Raw genomic sequence first — 19,305 nt, forward strand, 5'->3', positions numbered from 1 at the left:
TCCTGGCCGCTGTCAGCCAGGCTCCTGGGCTTGGGGCAGTGGGGCTGAGCCATCCGACTGTCCTGGTATCCCTAGGGATACGCATGGCTACGTGCAGGTGCCCGGGCGTGCACAAGCCGCAGGAACCAATGCCATTGCTTGCTGCACTTGCAGGTCTACGACACCCCCCCAATGGCAGTGAAGGGCCCCACGAGCCGGGAGCTCGGCCAGGAGATCTATGACGTGCCGCCCAGCGTGGAGAAGGCCCTGCACCAGGCCCCCCAAACTGTGAGTGGTGCCGAGGGGGTCTGAATGCGGGCAGGAGAACATAGGAATTCCTTTGGGAGCCCAGCCCTGGGGCAGGCAGTTTGTGGTCCCTGGCATGCCCCAGCACTAAGCCTTGCCTGGCTCTGCAGCGTGGTGGCACCATGCCGGCCCCCACATGGGAGGAGGCAGGGCACAGCACAGGATTTCCTCCAGCCGAGCTCCAAGGTGGGGTCAGCACAGCGTTGGCTAGCTCAGACGGTGCCGCAGGCAAGCAGGGGTGGGTGCCTGGGGTTGCTAGAGCAGGGGGCTCAGTGGGAACTGGCAGCAGGGACTGGGGGGCAGGTCCCAGCCTCCAAGAAGTGCCAGGCAGGCCCCAAAACCAGAGTGGCTTCAAAGCCACCAGATTTCTGAAAAATAATAAATATCGGGCAGTTTTCTGACCCCTCGGGGCTTCACCACAGCGTCTGTTCCGACACCAAGAAGGGGCATGGGCAGGCCTGGGCACTGACAGCAGGAAGGGGCACGGGAAGGTAGGAAGGGGCACGGGCAGGGCTGGGCACTGACAGTGAGAAGGGGCACAGGCAGGTAGGAAGGGGCACGGGCAGGGCTGGGCACTGACAGTGTGAAGGGGCACGGGCAGGTAGGAAGGGGCACGGGCCGGGCAATGTATGCAGAACAGGGCGTGGGAACGACCGGACTTTACATGCAGGAAGGGGCACGGGCAAGGCTGGGCGCGGGCAGTAGGAAGGGACACTCACAGCGGGAAGGGGCACGGGCAAGGCTGGGCGCGGGCAGTAGGAAGGGACAGTCACAGCGGGAAGGGGCGCGGGCAGGGCTGGGCGCGGGCAGTAGGAAGGGACACTCGCAGCGGGAAGGGGCGCGGGCAGGGCTGGGCGCAGGCTGTAAGAAGGGGCGCAGGCAGGGCCGGGCGCTCACAGCTGCTGTCCCCCATGCAGGTGTATGACATCCCCCCATCCGTGAGCAAGGACGTTCCGGACGGCCCATCCCGAGAGGAGACCTACGACGTGCCCCCCGCTTTTGCCAAGCCAAAGGCGCTGGACCTACCTCCGCCGGCCCTGCCCGAGGACGTGTACGACGTGCCGCCAGTGGCAGGGAAGGGCGCCCCCGAGGCCCCCTTCCCGCAGGAGATCTACGACGTACCGCCCGGCCTGCGGAAGCCGGTGGGGCCTGCGCAGGACGTGTACGATGTGCCCCGGGAGCTGCACGCGAGCAGCCTGGATGCCGAGGGCGAGTACGTCTACGACGTGCCGCCACAGGTGGACCGGGAGGCCAGGGCGGGCGATGCCAAACGCCTCTCGGCCTCCAGCACAGGGAGCACCCGCAGCAATGTCTCCAGCTCCTCGCTGGACGTGGGGCCGGGCAAGGAGGCGCCCAAGGAGCTGGGCCTGGACCTGGACGTGGCCATGGAGCTATTGACCCGGCTCCAGCACCACATCAGCGGTTCCGTCTCCTACCTCATGTCCTTCATCAGCACCGGCTGGCGTAGCCCAGAGCAGCTGGAGCTCCATGCACCCAGCCTCCGGGCAGCAGCCGAGGGCATCAAGGGGGCACTGCGGGACCTGCTGGAGTTTGCCCGCGGGGCCGTGGGCAATGCGGCCCAGGCCTCCGACCGTGCCCTGCACGCCAAGCTCAGCAAGCAGCTGCAGAAGATGGAGGACGTGTACCAGGCCCTGCTGCGGCACAGCCAGGCGCTGGATGGCTGTGGCTGGGCCCCCAGCGCCCTCGTGTCCAGCAAGCCAGGCGGCACCGATGACCTGGACCGCCTGGTGATGTACTCGCGGGGCATCCCTGATGACACCAAGCAGCTGGCGTCCTTCCTTCATGGCAACGCCTCCCTGCTCTTCAGACGGGGTAAGCTGCCGGCGGACAGCCCGGACGCCAGCCTGCTCCTCGCCAGCCACCCCCCGCTGGCGCCCGTCGACAAGGCCAGCAGCATCCAGTCGCGGCCCCTGCCCTCCCCGCCCAAGTTCCTGGCGCAGGACTCACCCGACGGGCCATACGAGAACAGCGAGAGCGGCTGGATGGAGGACTATGACTACGTGCACCTGCAGGTGGGCAGCAGGGGGGCACCCCAGAGCAGAGTGTGGGGCTGGGCTTGCTCTGGAGGGAGGCCCATCTCACTGGGGGCACCCCAGTCCCCCCTGACTGAGACAGTCCTCCCCCATTGCTCCTCCCCCTCCCACGAGGCCTCTCTTTCTCCTGCCTCTCTCTCCAGCACTGCCGCCTCTGCCCCGGGCACAGAGCTGGTGCCCCTGGGCGGGGTGTCTTGAAATGTACCTGGGCCTCACCCACTCGGAGCCCCTGTGCCCAGCCCCGGCGGGGGAGCCGTGGGTCCAACTGGGACTGACTCCTGGGAAGGCCGTGGGAGCAGGGACTGGTGCCTGCTGCTTGCCACCACCCAGCACTGTTGTTTCCTTCCCTGGCAAACTGGCCTGGCCCGGGGGTTCCCACGTCCCAAGCCGGGTAAGGGGGTCGCAGGGTGATCCTGGGCTGGGCAGGTTCCCTAAGGCCCAGATGCTGGGCACCGTGGCGAAAATAGGGTTCCTTGCCCCTTTGACAGTCCATAGGCCCATGCTTGTTGGGCTCTCTCCCCCTATTTGGGGGGCTGAAGGGGGCCTTCAGTCTGCTGGGTCCTTGAGGATCCCTCTCCATGTGCCCCGTAACTGCCTCCCAGGTGCCCACACGCTGGCTGCGCTTCCTCCACAGCAGCCGCTCCCGGGGGGCCGTGTGGACACAGCCCAAAGCCGCTCCTAGCACCAGTTACGGGGGGGGGGTGAGCCTCCATCCCTCCCTCCATCCCTCCCTCCCTTCCGCCTGGCCGGGTCCTCCAGCCCAAGTCCTGTTGGGCATCTCCCCTTGGTAGGCCACAGGGCTGGGCACCCAGCCAGCCAGTGTGGTTTGACGAGCTTGGCGTGTGCCATCTGGGACCCATGGGTCTCAGCCAGCCTGGGTGGGAGTTTGGCCAGCCACCGTTCTCCAGCTGTGAGCCTGCAGCGCCACTGCATGGCCTCCTGCAGGACTGCACCCGGGCTGCAGCACTAAAGCCAGCTATGTGTGTAGCGGGAGGGCTGGGCATGCTGGTCCCACCTGCCCCATGCCCTGCTCTGAGGGGTGGGGCACTGCATGCTGGAGCTGCAGAGGGGCAGCTGCCTCTCGAGTTCCTCACGGGGTGGCTGCAATCCGCCCCCTCGCGGGAGCCCTCATTACCCACCTGGGGCTCATGGCAGGCAAGCTGGGCTCCCAGTCCCCTTGTCACCACGGAGTCCAGGGCATAGGCAGCCCCCCAGGGCTGGTAGCTGGAGAGCCAGACCCTGCCCGTTCTGGAGGAGAGGGGCATGGGGAGGGGCTAGGAACCGGGACATAGAGCTGTCACCCAGGGTGAGGGCTCCCCAGGCCGGGAGAGGGTGACTGTGCCAGGCCAGCCACATTCATCGCGTGCTCCGTACCAGAGAGAGGGCATCCTGGATCTCTGCCCTGGTGTGGGACGGGCTCCCTCCAGGGGAACCCCGCAGTGCGCTGTGATGAAGGGACCCTCCCCACTCATGGCCATTACTCACCCCCTGGCCTCCCTTCTTCCAGGGCAAGGAGGAGTTTGAGAAAACCCAGAAGGAGCTGCTGGAAAAAGGCAACATCATGCGGCAGGGCAAGGGGCAGCTGGAGCAGCAGCAGGTACCAGGGCCCAGCCCTCTCGGGGGGGCTCCCGCCCCCTTGGCCCCCTGACAGGAGCTTGGGGAGCACAGGCAGGGGCTTGGCTAGCAATGGGAAGCGCTCTCTGCTGTAGATGGCTCTCCCCGAGCAGGGCCCAGCTCTTTGCCCAGGCCCCTCCTGACCTGACATTGACGGCGCAGCCCCCGTGTCAGGCAGATCCACGCACTCGTGTGTGCGCCCCAGCTCGTCCTGTCTCCTGAAGGAGATCCTCTGTCTTTGGGGGGAATTCTCCTGAAGGCAAAAGGGGCCTGAGGCTGCCCTGTTCCCAACCCTAGGGGCTGGGTAATACAAATAATAAACAATAACGGGATCCAGCCCCTGGGGAACTCTGGGCCGAAGGATGCTATCAAGCCAAGTCCAGACTCCAGCGCACACAGCAGTTCCCTACTCCGCCCCTTTGACTCGCTGGGGGCAGTGCAGACATTCAGGAGGCAGCTTTAGCCATTCTGCAATTGGAATTAAAGCTGTGGACGACGTGTGAGGCAGGTCAGACTCCGGCTCCCTCCCCCATGGCCAGGCCTGCCCTGCCGGGCCCACAGGGGCAGACTCCGGTTCCCTCCCCTGTGGCCAGGTCGGCCCTGCAGGGCCCATGGGGACAGACTCTGGCTTCCTCCCCCGTGGCTGCGCTTTTATCTGAGCCTCGCTGCTCCCCTTTCCCTGGGTGCCTAGGACTGGGGCTCTGAACATGCTTGCAGCGGGGTGTCTGTCCATGCCACAGTCGGTGAGTAGCGCCAAGCCTGGGCGTGCCAACCCCCCTGCTGTCAGCCAGGATGGACCTGGGGCCTTTGACACTAAGAGATTTTCAAGAACGATGGGGGTTGGCTCCTAATCCCCTTGGGCAGCGTTGACGTGCCAGGCTGCAGCGCAGGTGCGTGGTAGTGACTCCTCTGGCTGTGTCAGTAGCTGTTGTGGGAGCCAGCCGCTGGGGGAGGGGGCCCTTTGTCGCACCCAGCCAGGCCTGGCCACACCCTGTCCCTAACGTGCTGTCTGTCTCCCCGTAGTTGAAGCAGTTTGAGCGGCTGGAGCAGGAGGTCACGCGCCCCATCGACAACGACCTCTCCAGCTGGACACCGCCGCAGCACTATGCCCAGGTGCAGGGCGGCAGTGCCCTGTGCCCCTCCGACCGCCAGTTGCTCCTCTTCTACCTGGAGCAGTGCGAGGCCAACCTCACCACACTCACCAACGCCGTGGATGCCTTCTTCACCGCCGTGGGCACCAACCAGCCGCCCAAGATCTTCGTGGCCCACAGCAAGTTCGTCATCCTCAGCGCCCACAAGCTGGTGTTCATTGGCGACACCCTGTCGCGCCAGGCCCGGGCACAGGACGTGCGCCACAAGGTCACCCACTATAGCAACCTACTGTGCAACATGCTCAAGGAGATTGTGGTGACCACCAAGGCCGCTGCCCTCCACTACCCGTCCCCCTCTGCCGCCAAGGACATGGTGGAGCGGGTCAAAGACCTGGCCAACAGCACGCAGCAGTTCAGGATGGTGCTGGGGCAGCTGGCGGCCATGTGACGGCCTCATCGGTACACACCACACTGGGAACTCCTCGGAGAGATCAGTCTACTATTAATGACTGCCTCTGTGGATGCGCAGCGGAGCACGAGAGGCGTGTAAATGGGCTTGTAAATATTTAAAGAGACTCCCACGGGGGGGATAAAGGGGGGGACACAAAACAAGCGACGACGCTGGGCTCCTGTTCGCTCCTCCCCTTTTCCCCAAAGAGCAAGATAGTTTTTAGGCTGCGCCAGCGATTCATTAAGGGTGCTTCGAGGTGAAAGGCTGGAGAGCCAGGACAGAGGCTGTACCCTCAGAAAGAAGAGGGGCCCCCCGTAACGAAGCCACGGAGGCAAATCATCATTGTCCGTGATGGATTCGGGGCACGTTGGACCAATGGGCGATATTTAAAAAAAGAACTAGAATTTGACTGGGAGCAATGCAATTAGAGCGGGCGCAAGCAATCGAAGGGAAGTCCAGTAGCGTCAGCCAGCAGTTAGGGGCGAGTGTGATTTCCATTGACTTTGGGGCCTGATCTAATTATCGAGATCTCTCTCTGCTAATTGACAGACATTTAATTGTGCAGAACGAATCAATCCAATGGTATCTGGGTGGAGATGAAAAGGAAACTGGTCAAACTGTAAGCCGGAGGAGTGTCTGTGTGTCCATGCTGGGCCCGACAGACGGCCCCTGGGGGTGACAGGATGGACGCAGGGAGGTGCGCCTCACCGTGGCATATCACAGCTGGGGTTTGCTAAGATCGGCTGTAGCAGAAATGCTAAACGAAATTGGTGCCTTGAAATGTGCGGGTTCTCTCCTGGCCTGTTGGGATACTCGTTGCCATGGAGCCTGCTGGCATGGCAGCATAAAGGTTTGCCTAGAGCCCCTCTGCCTTGGTTGTGTTGGGGGGGCTGGTGTGTGAGCGTTGCCTGGACTGCGGAGGAGATGGGATCCCACATTCTCACGGCAGATGGAGACGGGCGAACACCTCTTTTTCCCCTGGGAGCTCCTAAGGCGCAGGCTGGAGTCAGGAAGCCCCCCAAGTGCCTGTCTGATGAGGCCATGATCTCAGTGCCCTCTGTGGTCCCTCGGTGCTCACCGGCTAAGCAGTGTGGGGCTGGGTCACTATGAACGGGAGCCCCACTGGCGGTGGTGGGTCCCGGGGGGTTGCCCATCTTGTGGAGTCCATACCAAGCCCATACCCCAGCCCTGAGTACCAGCGGGTGCTGTGCTGCTGTGTCAGCTCTCGTGAGATGCAACACAGAGGCTCTGGCTAAGGGGCCACTGCAGCTCCTGTTGCACTCCGCAAGAGATGCGTGCATTCCACTCGCCTCTAGGATTAGCCCCCGGGGGTGTGGCATTCCTGTGTGCTGATAAACAGCTGCCAGTTTCCACCCCAGAGGTGGCTGCATGTTGCTAGCAGGGAAGCAGATTGCTGCATAGAGCTTGCCAAGGGTTTTGTGATCCTATGAGGGTGAAAGACACTGTGTAAATGTCGGGTGTTATTATTCTTCTCCGTCCCTAACTCCTGTGGCCACAGCACTTGACTAGAACATCTCATTGAGGTTTGCCCAGCTCCCAGCACTCTCCTCAGCTGGGTTCTTTCCTGCCCATGGTTAATCAGGACGTAGGCCCTGATCCCCTTAGCCCATGCAGAGTTGCTCTGGCCTGCAAGGGGCACTCTGTGGGCACAGGATTGGCATATGCTGCTGCTGCCTGACGGGAACTGAGTGCAGCCTGCTTGTTCGTGGCTCTCAGCTGAGGGAAATGGGGGTGAGCAGAAAACTCAGTGGAAAGGACCAGGGCACCCTGGGTAAAGATTTGGGGGTCATGGTGCATAATCTGCTGAAATGAGCTCTGCATGTGGCCAGAAGGGCTCCTGCCATCCTGGGGTGCAGAAGTGGGGGAATCTCGAGCCGGAGCAGAGAGGTTCTTTGATCTCTGCATGTGGCCCTGGTGCAGCCGTTGCTGGAATCCTGTGTCCAGTTGTGGTGTGCACAGTTCAAGAAGGATGTTGATAAATTGGAGAGGGTCAGAGAAGAGCCATGAGAATGATTAAAGGATCAGAAAACCTTGAGAGTGATAGACCCTAGGACCTCAGTCTGCTTATCTTAACAAAGAGAAGAAGGTTCAGGGGTGACTTGACAGAGTCTGTAAGTAGCCGCGTGAGGAACAAATACTTAACAATGGGCTCTTCGATCTCGCAGAGAAAGGTCTCACACAAGCCAATGGCAGGAAGTTGACACTAGACAAACTGAGACTGGAAATAAAGTGTCAGTTTTTAACGATGAGAATAATTAACCACTGGAACAATTTACCAGGGGTCCGGGGGGGTTCTCCATCATCAACCATTTTTAAATGGAGATTTGCGGCTTTTCTAAGAGATCTGCTCTAGGAGCACTAGCTGGACAGGGCTCTGGCTTGGGCTGTGCAGGGGGTCAGACTAGATGATCACACTGGTCCCTTCTGCCCTTGGTTCTAGGGATCATAGAATCATAGAATATCAGGGTTGGAAGGGACCTCAGGAGGTCATCTAGTCCAAACCCCTGCTCACAGCAGGACCAATGCCCAATTAAATCATCCCAGCCAGGGCTTTATGAAGCCTGACCTTAAAAACTTCTAAGGAAGGAGACTCTACCACCTCCCTAGGCAACGCATTCCAGCGTTTCACCACCCTCCTAGTGAAAAAGTTTTTCCTAATATCCAACCTAAACCTCCCCCACTGCAACTTGAGACCATTACTCCTTGTCCTGTCCTCTTCTACCACTGAGAATAGTCTAGAGCCATCCTCTCTGGAACCACCTCTCAGGTAGTTGAAAGCAGCTATCAAATCCCCCCTCATTCTTCTCTTCTGCAGACTAAACAATCCCAGCTCCCTCAGCCTCTCCTCATAAGTCATGTGTTCCAGACCCCTAATCATTTTTGTTGCCCTTCGCTGGACTCTCTCCAATTTATCCACATCCTTCTTGTAGTGTGGGGCCCAAAACTGGACACGGTACTCCAGATGAGGCCTCACCAATGTCGAATAGAGGGGAACGATCACGTCCCTCGATCTGCTCGTTATGCCCCTACTTACATATCCCAAAATACCATTGGCCTTCTTGGCAACAAGGGCACACTGCTGACTCATATCCAGCTTCTCGTCCACTGTCACCCCTAGGTCCTTTTCCGCAGAACTGCTGCGTAGCCATTCGGTCCCTAGTCTGTAGCTGTGCATTGGGTTCTTCCGTCCTAAGTGCAGGACCCTGCACTTATCCTTATTGAACCTCATCAGATTTCTTTTGGCCCAATCCTCCAATTTGTCTAGGTCCCTCTGTATCCTATCCCTACTCTCCAGCGTATCTACCACTCCTCCCAGTTTAGTATCATCCGCAACTTTGCTGAGAGTGCAATCCACACCATCCTCCAGATCATTTATGAAGATACTGAACAAAACCGGCCCCAGGACCGACCCCTGGGGCACTCCACTTGACACCGGCTGCCAACTAGACATGGAGCCATTGATCACTACCCGTTGAGCCCGACAATCTAGCCAGCTTTCTACCCACCTTATAGTGCATTCATCCAGCCCGTACTTCCTTAACTTGCTGACAAGAATACTGTGGGAGACCCTGTTAAAAGTTTTGCTAAAGTCAAGAAACAATACATCCACTTGCTTTCCCTTCATCCACAGAACCAGTAATCTCATCATAGAAGGCGATTAGATTAGTCAGGCATGACCTTCCCTTGGTGAATCCATGCTGACTGTTCCTGATCACTTTCCTCTCATGTAAGTGCTTCAGGATTGATTCCTTGAGGACCTGCTCCATGATTTTTCTGGTGAAGTCCGAGCCCCGTGAGGGCAGTCAGGGGCATTTTACTAATGACGTCCATGGCCCCAGGATTTCGCCCCCCACAGGGAGCAATGTGTGAAACTACCTCAAGCGGCCATTTTTGTGGGGTCATTTTCAATCAACCAAGCAGCCTAGTGTATTCCACACGCACCTGGGACACAGGGGAGCTGGGCTTCATTCCTGCCTCTGACCCCAGCCTGCAGGATGATTGTGAGCAATTCACTCCCCCTGTCTCTGCCTCAGTGTCCCCAGCTGTAAAATGAGGAGGATGTAGGGTGCTGAGAGCTCCGGTGCCGGTAAGCGCTGTGGAAGAACTGGCCTCTTTCCTAAAGTGACACAGAAAATTCAGGGGGTTTTGTAGGGCTACCGTTGTCATGTTGCACAATGGAGCCTTGATCCTGACCAGGTCTCTGGCCGCTAACCCCATGCAAAGCCTTAATACTAACAATCTTTGGGGCTAGTCAGCCCTACTCCCTACCCCAGTAGCTTGGCTGGCCCCGCTCAGTTTGTGTATGGTGCAAACACCAAGGAGGCAGCAGAGTCGATCGTCTGTGTTGGCCCACCAGGGTCTCACGGGGGGGGGGGGGGGGAGCGGGGGCAAGGTCAGAGCTGTTTGCAACATCCCCCCCCCAAAAAAATTCTATGAAAATGAAACAAACTTTTGGGGGTCTGGGAGTGAGTGGTGGGGTTGGGTCACTGGGAAGAGCGGGTGGGCTCAGCAAACCAGAGGTGGAGAAGGGGCTGTGGAGAGGGTAGAGGCGGTGACTCCAGGGGTGACCAGAAGCTGGATTGGGTCTACATGGTGCAGCACTGGGGAAGGGAGGAAACAAGCAGCCAGCCAAGGACTTGCGTTTCTAGAGGGCTGTCCAACCCCGAGCACCAGCCGCTAGCCACCTGGATCGTTCATCCAGCACTGAATTGCAGCCACCTTAGGCATGGAGCGTGGCGGCTGGGTAACAGCAGATGGGAACACTAAGCACTGGGGCAGGCAAGGAGGGCGGAGCACTGTTTTCTACAGAGGGCTCTGGGCTGCTTGCAGAGCTGGGCGAGCCACACAGCTTCCACTATGCTAGCGCCCGGAGAGCTAGGGGAACCCCTCCAAGCAGCTGGGCGAGCTGGGTCTGAGCGCCACAATCCTGAGCCCGTAAGCTGCCACCCCCTTGCACAAGCTGTGGGGGCTGCCCTCTGGTGTGCAGACCCAGTCCTGTCTAGGCCACCGGCTGGCGCAGCTCTGAGTTCAGCCCCCACACGGGGCTGTGGCTGGAGCCATCCTGGCCCCCACCCTAGCTCTGGGAGCCCTTCAGTCATGGATTTAGTTGGATTGTTGGTGTCGGTCCTGCCATGAGCAGGGGGTTGGACGAGATGACCTCCTGAGGTCCCTTCCAACCCTGATATTCTGTGATTGTATGGATCATCTTCCCCGGCTCCACACCAGTGGCCACAGCCTGGCTGACCACCTTGCCTTGGGTACAAAGCTCAGTTGGGGGAGCTGGTGTGGGCCCTGCCTATGCGCGGTGGGTGTCAGCAACCCCTGCTGGGTCAGCTGGCACGCGGTGCCCAGGCTGTGCCAAGTCTGGTGGACACAGTGTGCTGGTGCCCCGAAGATGCCAGGAACCCAAAGAGGCGCCATGCTGCACAAAGGTTTTATTGGAAGGCCACAGGGCTGGCTTTGACCCAGGTGGGACGACGTCACCCGTGGGGAGAGAAGGGTGGAGAGCTGCAGCCGCCGATCTGGGGCCTAGGGGCTAAGACCCCAAGCAGGCTCAGTTGCTGGCCATGATGCTGTCGGCCCATGCACGGAGCAGGCTTACGCGGGCGTAGACGCCTGGCATGGTGGTGGCACAGCGGCTGCTGCCCCAGGACACGATGCCCACTAGATGCCAGACTCCGTTCTCCTGGCAGACAAGGGGACCGCCGGAGTCACCCTGCAAAGCAGATGGAGAGGCAGGTTCAGCCACCAGGGCTGTAGAGAGCTGGGCACCACGCCCTCCAGGGCAAGCCCCCTGCCCAGGCACCCTGCCGGGTATCCTCCCGAAGAGGGGCCCCTGCTAGCCTGGATCTCATCCTCCTGTGCCACGCTGGAGAGACCAGCCCAGGAGGACTGACAGGCGCCCTCCCCTGCCTATAGCAGAACGCCCGCCCTCGCTGCCAGAGGGACAAGGGCCCTGTCCCTGGATTGGCACATTCTCCCTGGCCTGGTACCCCCAGGACATGGGGGACCACAGCCAAGTGCACACGCTCCCCAGCTTCCCACCCCTCTGCAGCTGGCGTCTGGGCCACAGGCCCCCTCCTAGCCAAGCAGCAATGGCTGGGCCAGTCAGTGCCCTGGGCAATGCCTCTATGGGCCCGTGAAACAGGCATGAGGGTCTCGCACCCCACCAGGGATCACTACGCTCTCCCCCGGCCTGGGGAGCAGGGCTCAAGCCAGGTAGCCGTGCGTGGCAAGGCCACTGGGCCAGTAGAGGTGCAGAGCGGCCAGCAGAGGGCATGAGCTCACGCAGGGGGCGGAAGAAGGCCGGCCAGCGGGGCAGCCCCAGCCCTGGGGCCGTACCATGCAGGAGGAGGAGCCTGCTGCTCCAGCACAGATCATGGAGTCCAGGATGTCACCGTTCCAGTACTTTTTACACTCCTCATTGGTCAGCAGGGGCAGCGCCGTCTGCTGCAGTTTGCTTGGGGTGCTTAAGGCTGGAAAGGGAGCGGAGAGAGGGCAGGGTCAGGGCTGCGCCCCAAGGAGCCGCCACACGCATTCCACATGACATGGTGCACGGCTTGTGTGGCTGGCATGTGCCACACGTGGGAGCTGGGTGCACTGCTGAACACACCCTATGGAATGGGTGAACTGCACAGGAGCCTCCCACGACCAGCCCGTCCTGCTCCCGAGGCACGGCCCTCTGGCTCCCCAGTGGGGCTGGGCATCCCATGCTCCCTGCTGAAAGCTGGGGCAGGCAGCCCAAAAGCAGGCACAGGATTTCCAGGTCCCAGTCATTGCAAAGCCTGGAGATGCCCAAGGGCCCTGGCCCAGGTGGAGGAAAAGGCCCTTTCACCAACAATCCCCCACTTGCCCTGGCTCGCATTCCCCTGTGTGCGCACGGTGAGCTGGCCAGGTGTGCCCAGGCAGCATCCCAGCACAGCCTGGCAGCACTGGGCTCACAGGGGTTGGCCTGCCAGCTGGCCAGACAGTGCTTTGCCTGCTCTTCGGGGCTCTGGTCCATGTCCTAGGACCCCTCCCCCAGGGCTAGCTCCAGCCCTGCTCTGCCAATGCCCCAATGCACGGCTGCCTCAAGCTCTGACCTGTTGCTCCCCCAGGCCAGGCCATGAGCCCGGCATTTGGGCCGATGCCCACGGGTGGCTCTAAGTGAGCACCAGGCACATTGGGTCTCGACCAGATGCATCGCTAGAAAAGGGCCACAGCCCGGGGCCTTACCGCCTGCATAGAAGGGGCTCGGTCCAGCCCAGACTGGTGACAGGAGCAGAGCTGAACTATTTCTCATGCCTCCCGCCCAGCTCCAAGGAGTGCTCTGCACACGGCAGGGGGGCAACACACCCCGATGCCAATGAGGGTGTGAACCCCGGGGGGCCGACAGCTCAGTGCTGCCGTGACTGGGGAGATGGTTGTGGGAAAACTCACATCCCACTCCACCCATGGGCGGGAAATCCGTCGCTCCCCACGCTGAATGTGCTTTGCAAACACCAGTGTGCACAGCATCGCAGCAGGGTACGTCAGCATTACTGTCCCCCACCCACAGGTGGGGAAACTGAGGCATAGGGTGGGTAACTAACCACCCTTGATCTCGCGATTCCCAGTCCTGGGCCCTACCCCGCAACGTGTGTGAGTGACCCAGCTCCAGGGGCTGTTCCAGCCAAACTGGCCATTGAAGTCATCCCCAAGGCCATGCAGGCTCCTCTCACCGCAGTGCCAGGAGGACGTACCATTGTAGCGGGTCCTGCCCCAGCCAGAGGTGACGCAGAGCTGGCCACTCTGGTACTGCTCCCCGGCGGCTGCCAGGCACACCGGGGCCACAGTGCTGCCCAGCTTCACGGCCGTGGCCAGCTTGATGAGCGCGATGTCATTGTTGGTGGTGCGGGAGTTATACTGCGGGTGGGTGAAAACCTGTGGCAGAGACATGGGCCCATGAGGACAGGTCCCTGCAGCTACCCCTCCTCCACGGTGGGGGTACTCACGTGGGCCCCCTTGCCGCGTTGCCTGGCCCGGTACATTCAGCGAGCACTGAGACCAGCCGGCACCACCAGGCCTGGGGCAGCCTCTGCGTCAGCTCCTTAGAGCCAGCAGGCAGCATGTGGCAGGGAACCTCCCACCGCTCCCAGTGCCCGAGGCACCCAGAGTGGGCTGCTGGGAGCTGCAGTCTCAGGAGGGCTCCAGGTCCCCTGGGCGCAGGCTGCGTCAGCACACACTTCCTGTGTGGCTGGAGCAGGGCAGCAGATCTCTCGGGGGCCAGGCTGTGCCCAGCAGAGAGCAGGGGAGACAGAGCTGTGGCCGGCAGAATTGGCTGGCTGTGGAGGGGACCCCCCACTGCACCCCTGCAGGGGAAGTTGCCCCAGCTGGGCTCCCTCAGCTGGTTGTTGTGCCCCCAGGCCTGGAGCAGATATGCTCACACAGGAGTTCCCAGCTGTGCCCCATCTCACCCCGGAGAGCTCAGCCCACAGAGCGGGGCTGCACAGAGGCAGCGAGCAGACAGCAACCCTGGGCGCTCATGGCACCCCACCACAGGGTTGTGCCCAGAGACTCAGTGTCTGTGCCTGGCTCCCCCTCCTGCCGTGGGTCAGCACTGGGCGAGCGCTCACCCACCTGCTGGATGGCCAGTTTCTGCACTTTCTCTTGGGAGGAGCTGCGGTCGTGTTCCCCGAGCACCACCACGTTGGATTTCCTGGGGCCGGAAGAGGGGGCAGTTAGTGTCCAGGGAGAGCTGAGATCACCCCCAGCGAAGGGCGATGTGTGGGGCACTGTGGGACGGGGAACTAGCAGCCATTGGGCCCATGAGCTGCAGCTGGTGCATTTGGCCATGCAGCGGGGGTTCCTGCCGGCCTGTGGCTAGAGGGTGAGAAGCCCCGGTGGGCCAGCCTCTATTCCACCTTAGTCCCGAGGTGCGCCGGGGATATCAGTTGGCGGCTCCTTCACGGGGCCGTGAGCTCGGGCGTATACTTGGTGCGGTTCACCCCAATCCCGGACACCTGCCTCTTTTGCGGTGTGAGGGAAACCCTGGCGCACGTCTATCTGGAGTGCGCCAGGTTGCAGCCCCTATTCTGGCTCCTCACGAATATTTTGTTAAGGTTTTGGTTGCACTTTTCCCCTCACCTCCTGGTCAACCTCCTCCTGGCTAAAGTGGCCATCTATAAAACCAGGGTGAGGAGGTTGGCCGATAGAGTCTCCTGCGACTGCGGGACCTATTTCCGATCCTCTGTCTGTTCACGCCTCCGGGCAGAGTTCCTCTGGGCGGCGTCCACTGCCTCCCTTGATGCCTTTGAGGAGCGGTGGGCACTGTCCGGGGTTCTCTGCTCGGTGTCCCCGTCCGGTTCCCTTCGTTTGACCCTTTGACCGCGCTCCCGTCCCTATTGTTCATTAGTTGTCCCCCGTAATTATTTGGTTTCCCAGGTCCTGTGGATCTCCCCCTTAGGCTTCGCCCGCCCACTTCCTGGATCCCAATAAGGCTAGCGCCCAGGTGCACCCAGGGCTGTTCGCCAGTGCAGAGGCAGCCTTCCCCTGTGCACAGCGGGGCAGCGACCTGGCTAGACCAGGCACGGTTTTCCCCTTGGCGTAGTTGATGGGGTAGCCCATGCAGCCTGGCATGTTGGGGGCAGCCCAGCATCACAGGGTGGGGGGCTGAAACAATCATCTGGGCGCTAGGTGTGATCTCGAAGGGCAAGGGGAGGTGACATCTCCACGGCTGGGACTGGAGCCTGGCCCTGGGCTAGCAGCTCCCTGCTGCCCCACCGCCCCCTTCAGGCGACACCAGACAGGCCGCTAAGCCATATCCCTGATCTGCCCCCCCCGCAGCCCATCCCCAGGGTGGTCCCCACTCACGTCACTCCGCAGTGTGCAGCTGTCACCACCCAACGCTCGCGGACCAGGGAGCCGCCACAGAAGTGCCTGCTGTTCGTCTTCGACTGCTGCAATTGCCAACCGGGGGAGGCTGTAAGGCCCTAGAGATGCCAGCCCCAAGGTATCACCAGCAAGGGCCAAATCACCCCGAAAACAATTGCCAACCGGGGGAGGCTGTAAGGCCCTAGAGATGCCAGCCCCAAGGTATCACCAGCAAGGGCCAAATCACCCCGAAAACAATTGCCAACCGGGGGAGGCTGTAAGGCCCTAGAGATGCCTGCCCCAAGGTATCACCAGCAAGGGCCAAATCACCCCGAAAACAACTGCAGTGCCCAGCTCAGGCATGGCCCTGGGCAGCTAGGAGGGCACCTTTCCTTGGCCTCAGCCACGAGCTCCCTACAGCCTCCCAGGGACTGAACCTGGCACTTCTGCTTCTATTAGCAGGAGCCACTACTGCCAGAGCTACATGGGCATGTGCTTGCCCTGGGCAGCCACAGGCTCATAACCCCCCTGGAGCGCCCCATTGGGTGGGCGTGGGACAGCCCAAGAGCCACCCTTCCCACGAGCCCATCCCCAGTGTCTGGGCTGCAGGAGTCCGGCCTCTGGGAGCTGAAATGGGGAAGATGGGCTTGTGAAATGGGGGCGGGGCTTGGCGATGGGGCAGATCCATGGGGGCAGAGCCAAGCGAGGAAAGCGTTTGGGTCACTGCTGGGGAGAGGGGGGAGGGGCATAAAGGGAGTAGCCAGGGTCCCGGCACCGATAGGGAGACTTCCCCACCCTCCTTACTTGCAGGGAGGCCTGCCAGGGCCAGGATCCGGGAACCGCCTCCTCGCCATTCACAATGCGGGCATAGCCACTGATGGTGGGCTGGATTTCCTGCACACCACAGCCTGGAAGGGAAAGCGGGTCAGCCTGGGTCTCCACCCGCTTCCCACTGGCACCCTGAGGCTGCAGCGCCAGCTAACCAGAGACAGCTCCAGCCCGTCTCCCTCCCGCAGTCTGGCGAGAGCATGGGCAGTGACTGGCAAAATGACTGCCAGAGCCGGGCCCAAAAGGGGACATCCGTTACATGGAGGAGTCTGAGCCTGGGGAACTTTCTGATTCACAATGAAAACCCAGAGACCCTGTCTGGGAGTCATGGCCCTGGGGCAGCCTGCCTGGCACCCTGCAGCGTCACCGACCCCCGTGGCACCCGGGCATTTAGTTTATATACACACAGCGATGGGGTCTAATTTAGCTGGTCCACTCATGGAGGAGATCTTGGAGTCACGGTGGAGAGTTCTCTGAAAACAGTCACTCACTGTGCAGCGGCCGCCAAAAAAGCGAATGGAATGTCGGGAATCATCAAGAAAGGGAGAGATCATGAGACAGAAAATACCCCGTTGCCTCTGTATAAAGCCATGGGGCGCCCACACCTTGGATACTGCGCACTGTTCCGGTCGCCCCGTCTCAAACGAAACATAGTAGAGGTGGAAGAGGTGCAGAGAAGGGCAACAAAAATGGTGTGGGGTCTGGAACAGCTTCCGTATGAGGCAAGGTTAAAACGTCTGGGCCTTTCCAGCTTGGGAAACCAGATGACTGGGGTCGGGGGGAGATGTGAGAGGTCTATAAAATCATGACTGGGGAGAAGAAAGTGAACAGGGAAGGATTATTTACCCCTTCACTTCACACACAAACCAGGGGTCACACAGTGAAATTAAGAGGCAGCAGGTTTAAAACAATGAAAGGAAGTATTTCTTCACACAACACACAGTCAACCTGAGGAACTCCTTGCCAGGGGATGCTGTGAAGGCCAAAACTATAACAGGGTCCCAAAAAGAACTAGATGAGTTCATGGAGGACAGGTCCATCGATGGCTATTAGCCTGGATAGGCAGGGATGCAACCCCATGCTCTGCTGGCTAGAAGCTGGGGGCGGGCCAACAGGGCGTGGATCATTTGATAATTGCCCAGTCCTGTTCATTCCCTGTAAAGTGCCTGGCCCGGCCACTGTCGGAAGACAGGATACTGGGCTAGCTGGACATAAGAACGGCCGTCTGACTTAGTATGGCCATTCTTATGTGGCAAATCTCACCCGATCAGAATGGCAGCATTCCCCGACCCTACCAGGCTCAGGTGTCAGTGACGACACGGGGGCCCAGGCCAGGGAGGGTGAGAGCTGCTGGTCAATGCCCTAGGCCGGACGGGTGCAGCTAGGCACATAAAGGCCGTTTACAGCAAGAACCTTGTATTTATACCCTGCTTTGCACGCCTGAAAGCAGCTGAGCCACTTTCCCACCAGGCAGAGGCCAAACCTAGGCTATTCCAGCTGCCCAGCGTGAGCTTCAGAGAGTTACTGCACACAACTGCAGGCAGGTGGTGAGAGCGGCAACCTTATCTACAGCACTCATTGCCGCTGTTACAGCTGGCACTGCACATCGCTTGGCCTGCTGCTGAAATGCAGCCAGCTCTGGTGTGGAATGTAGCAGTTGCTTAACAGCCCACAGCAACACCCCCCTCACACACACAACATTTTAGAGACAGCACTGAAGACTACTGTCTCTCTTAATCACACAGAGGGGCACTGAAGGAGGCACAAAGTAACTAGCCAAACAAACCTGGTCTGGCAACTGGTACAGCATTTTGGCTGCTGGCAAGTGCAATAGCGGCACCCTGAGACCCCCTCATGTGCAGATTCAGGACTCAAGGGCTCTTACTCAAATGAGATCAAAGTCCTTTACAAAGAAGATCAAGATCATGGCTGCTCTGTGGCTGCCCCATTTTACAGAGGGGAAACTGAGGCACAGAGCAGGGAAGTGATATGTCCAAAGTCACCCAGCAACACAGTGGAGAATAGAACACAGATCTCCTTGGTCCTAATCCAGTGCCCTGTCCCCCAGGCCACACTGCCTCCCAGCTGATGCAGCTAAAGGGGATTCCTGGACACAGCCAACCCCTGGGTGTCTCGCTAGCTCCCAGCCTGACCCCCACAATCTGCGCTGCTGTGTCCTCACACAGGGTCTCCAGAACCCAGATGAGGCTGTCACCTAATGGATTATGCAGCCCAAGCAGAGAAGGGCCCGCCTGGCTTACCGTGAGCCGCGCCGAGGAGTGCCAGGCAGGAGAGCAGCCACAGAGCAGCCATGCTAGCGACAAGGCTGAGGCATGTAGATGGGGCGGACAAGGCTGCAGGTCTTTTATCTCCAGCACCAGTGTGGGTTGGAGTAGGGCCAACGAGGGGGTTAGCGGCCATGGGAACACCTGCTGCAGGGCAAACACGCCGCCCCACCACCACCTCTGTGATACCGCGATTGATTACTGTATTGGCAGGAGTTGGGAGCACGTTTTTTGTGAGGCGGATGTATTTTTAGAAGCAGGGCAACTTGTTTGCTTTCCAGGCTGGCTCCTGTGGCAAATGGAGGGGTTAGTCGCAGTCAGGGAGGGCGATGGACCTGGCCCATTTCCAAGAGGAAAATGGGCTTTTCCTCTGCATTGGTATGAGACACTCTGCATGTGCCCTGCTGGCAGCTCAGTGCAAAAGGGGAACCAGAGCCAGGGGTTAGTACATCCTCCCCACATTCTGCTCCCCCGCTGCCATTCCATCGAGCATCACGATCAGCCGCTTCTGGGGCCCAGGCAGGGCCCGGACTCATCTGGGTGAGCAGGGCTCTCACTGCAGGAAGCTAGACACCCCAACCTGCACCTGGAGAGAAGGGGGGTCGGGCCAAGTAACCCTCTTGCATTCTGTTTACAATACTGCCGCTCTAGTGGGCTGCATTGCACGGGGGTGCCAGTGGGCAGTGTACCCCCCCAACACCCTCTGACAGGGGCAGGCCTGGGCCAGCCTCAGGGACCTTTTGGGGAGCTCTGCCCAGCCTTCATAGCGCCCAGGAGGGGAAATGGTGCCAGTTGGTATCACAGCCCCGGCCAGCAAGGTCAGTTCTGCGGGTCTAGGCCAGGAT

The 19,305-nt window shown here is 60.3% G+C and overlaps 2 protein-coding genes across 3 annotated transcripts in view; one reads left to right on the forward strand and one right to left on the reverse strand.

Annotated features, from left to right (window-relative positions):
* The window catches only part of BCAR1 (BCAR1 scaffold protein, Cas family member), a 40,540-nt gene extending 34,184 nt beyond the window's left edge, over positions 1-6,356 (forward strand). The window contains exons 4-7 of one of the 2 annotated variants that reach the window (XM_077831261.1): positions 154-267; positions 1,203-2,318; positions 3,847-3,936; positions 4,977-6,356. In XM_077831261.1, coding sequence (XP_077687387.1) covers positions 154-267; positions 1,203-2,318; positions 3,847-3,936; positions 4,977-5,492 — 1,836 coding nt within the window. In that variant the 3' untranslated portion in view covers positions 5,493-6,356. The remainder of the gene's footprint in view (positions 1-153; positions 268-1,202; positions 2,319-3,846; positions 3,937-4,976) is intronic. The other variant, XM_077831262.1, reaches the window with a different exon arrangement.
* A 4,714-nt stretch (positions 6,357-11,070) lies between these two features.
* On the reverse strand, positions 11,071-18,488 carry LOC144272764 (chymotrypsinogen A-like). The gene is made up of 7 exons (XM_077831074.1): positions 18,437-18,488; positions 16,152-16,255; positions 15,348-15,430; positions 14,115-14,193; positions 13,238-13,418; positions 11,859-11,992; positions 11,071-11,232 (listed from the first exon to the last, which is right to left on the reverse strand). The coding sequence occupies exons 1-7, from the start codon at positions 18,486-18,488 to the stop codon at positions 11,071-11,073; spliced, it is 795 nt and encodes a 264-aa protein (XP_077687200.1).
* Between the last annotated feature and the right edge of the window lie 817 nt (positions 18,489-19,305).

This window comes from Eretmochelys imbricata, chromosome 12 (genome assembly GCF_965152235.1).
Source record: "Eretmochelys imbricata isolate rEreImb1 chromosome 12, rEreImb1.hap1, whole genome shotgun sequence".
NCBI classification, from domain to species: Eukaryota; Metazoa; Chordata; order Testudines; family Cheloniidae; genus Eretmochelys; species Eretmochelys imbricata.

What these genes read in the sequence shown, in the direction of transcription:
- LOC144272764 (XM_077831074.1), bottom strand. Translation starts at nt 18,488, where the DNA reads ATGGCTGCTCTGTGGCTGCTCTCCTGCCTGGCACTCCTCGGCGCGGCT. An exon ending in ACTCCTCGGCGCGGCTCACG is followed by an intron (nt 16,256 to 18,436) that starts GTAAGCCAGGCG and finishes TTTCCCTTCCAG; the next exon opens with GCTGTGGTGTGCAGGAAATC. An exon ending in CCTGGCAGGCCTCCCTGCAA is followed by an intron (nt 15,431 to 16,151) that starts GTAAGGAGGGTG and finishes CAATTGCAGCAG; the next exon opens with TCGAAGACGAACAGCAGGCA.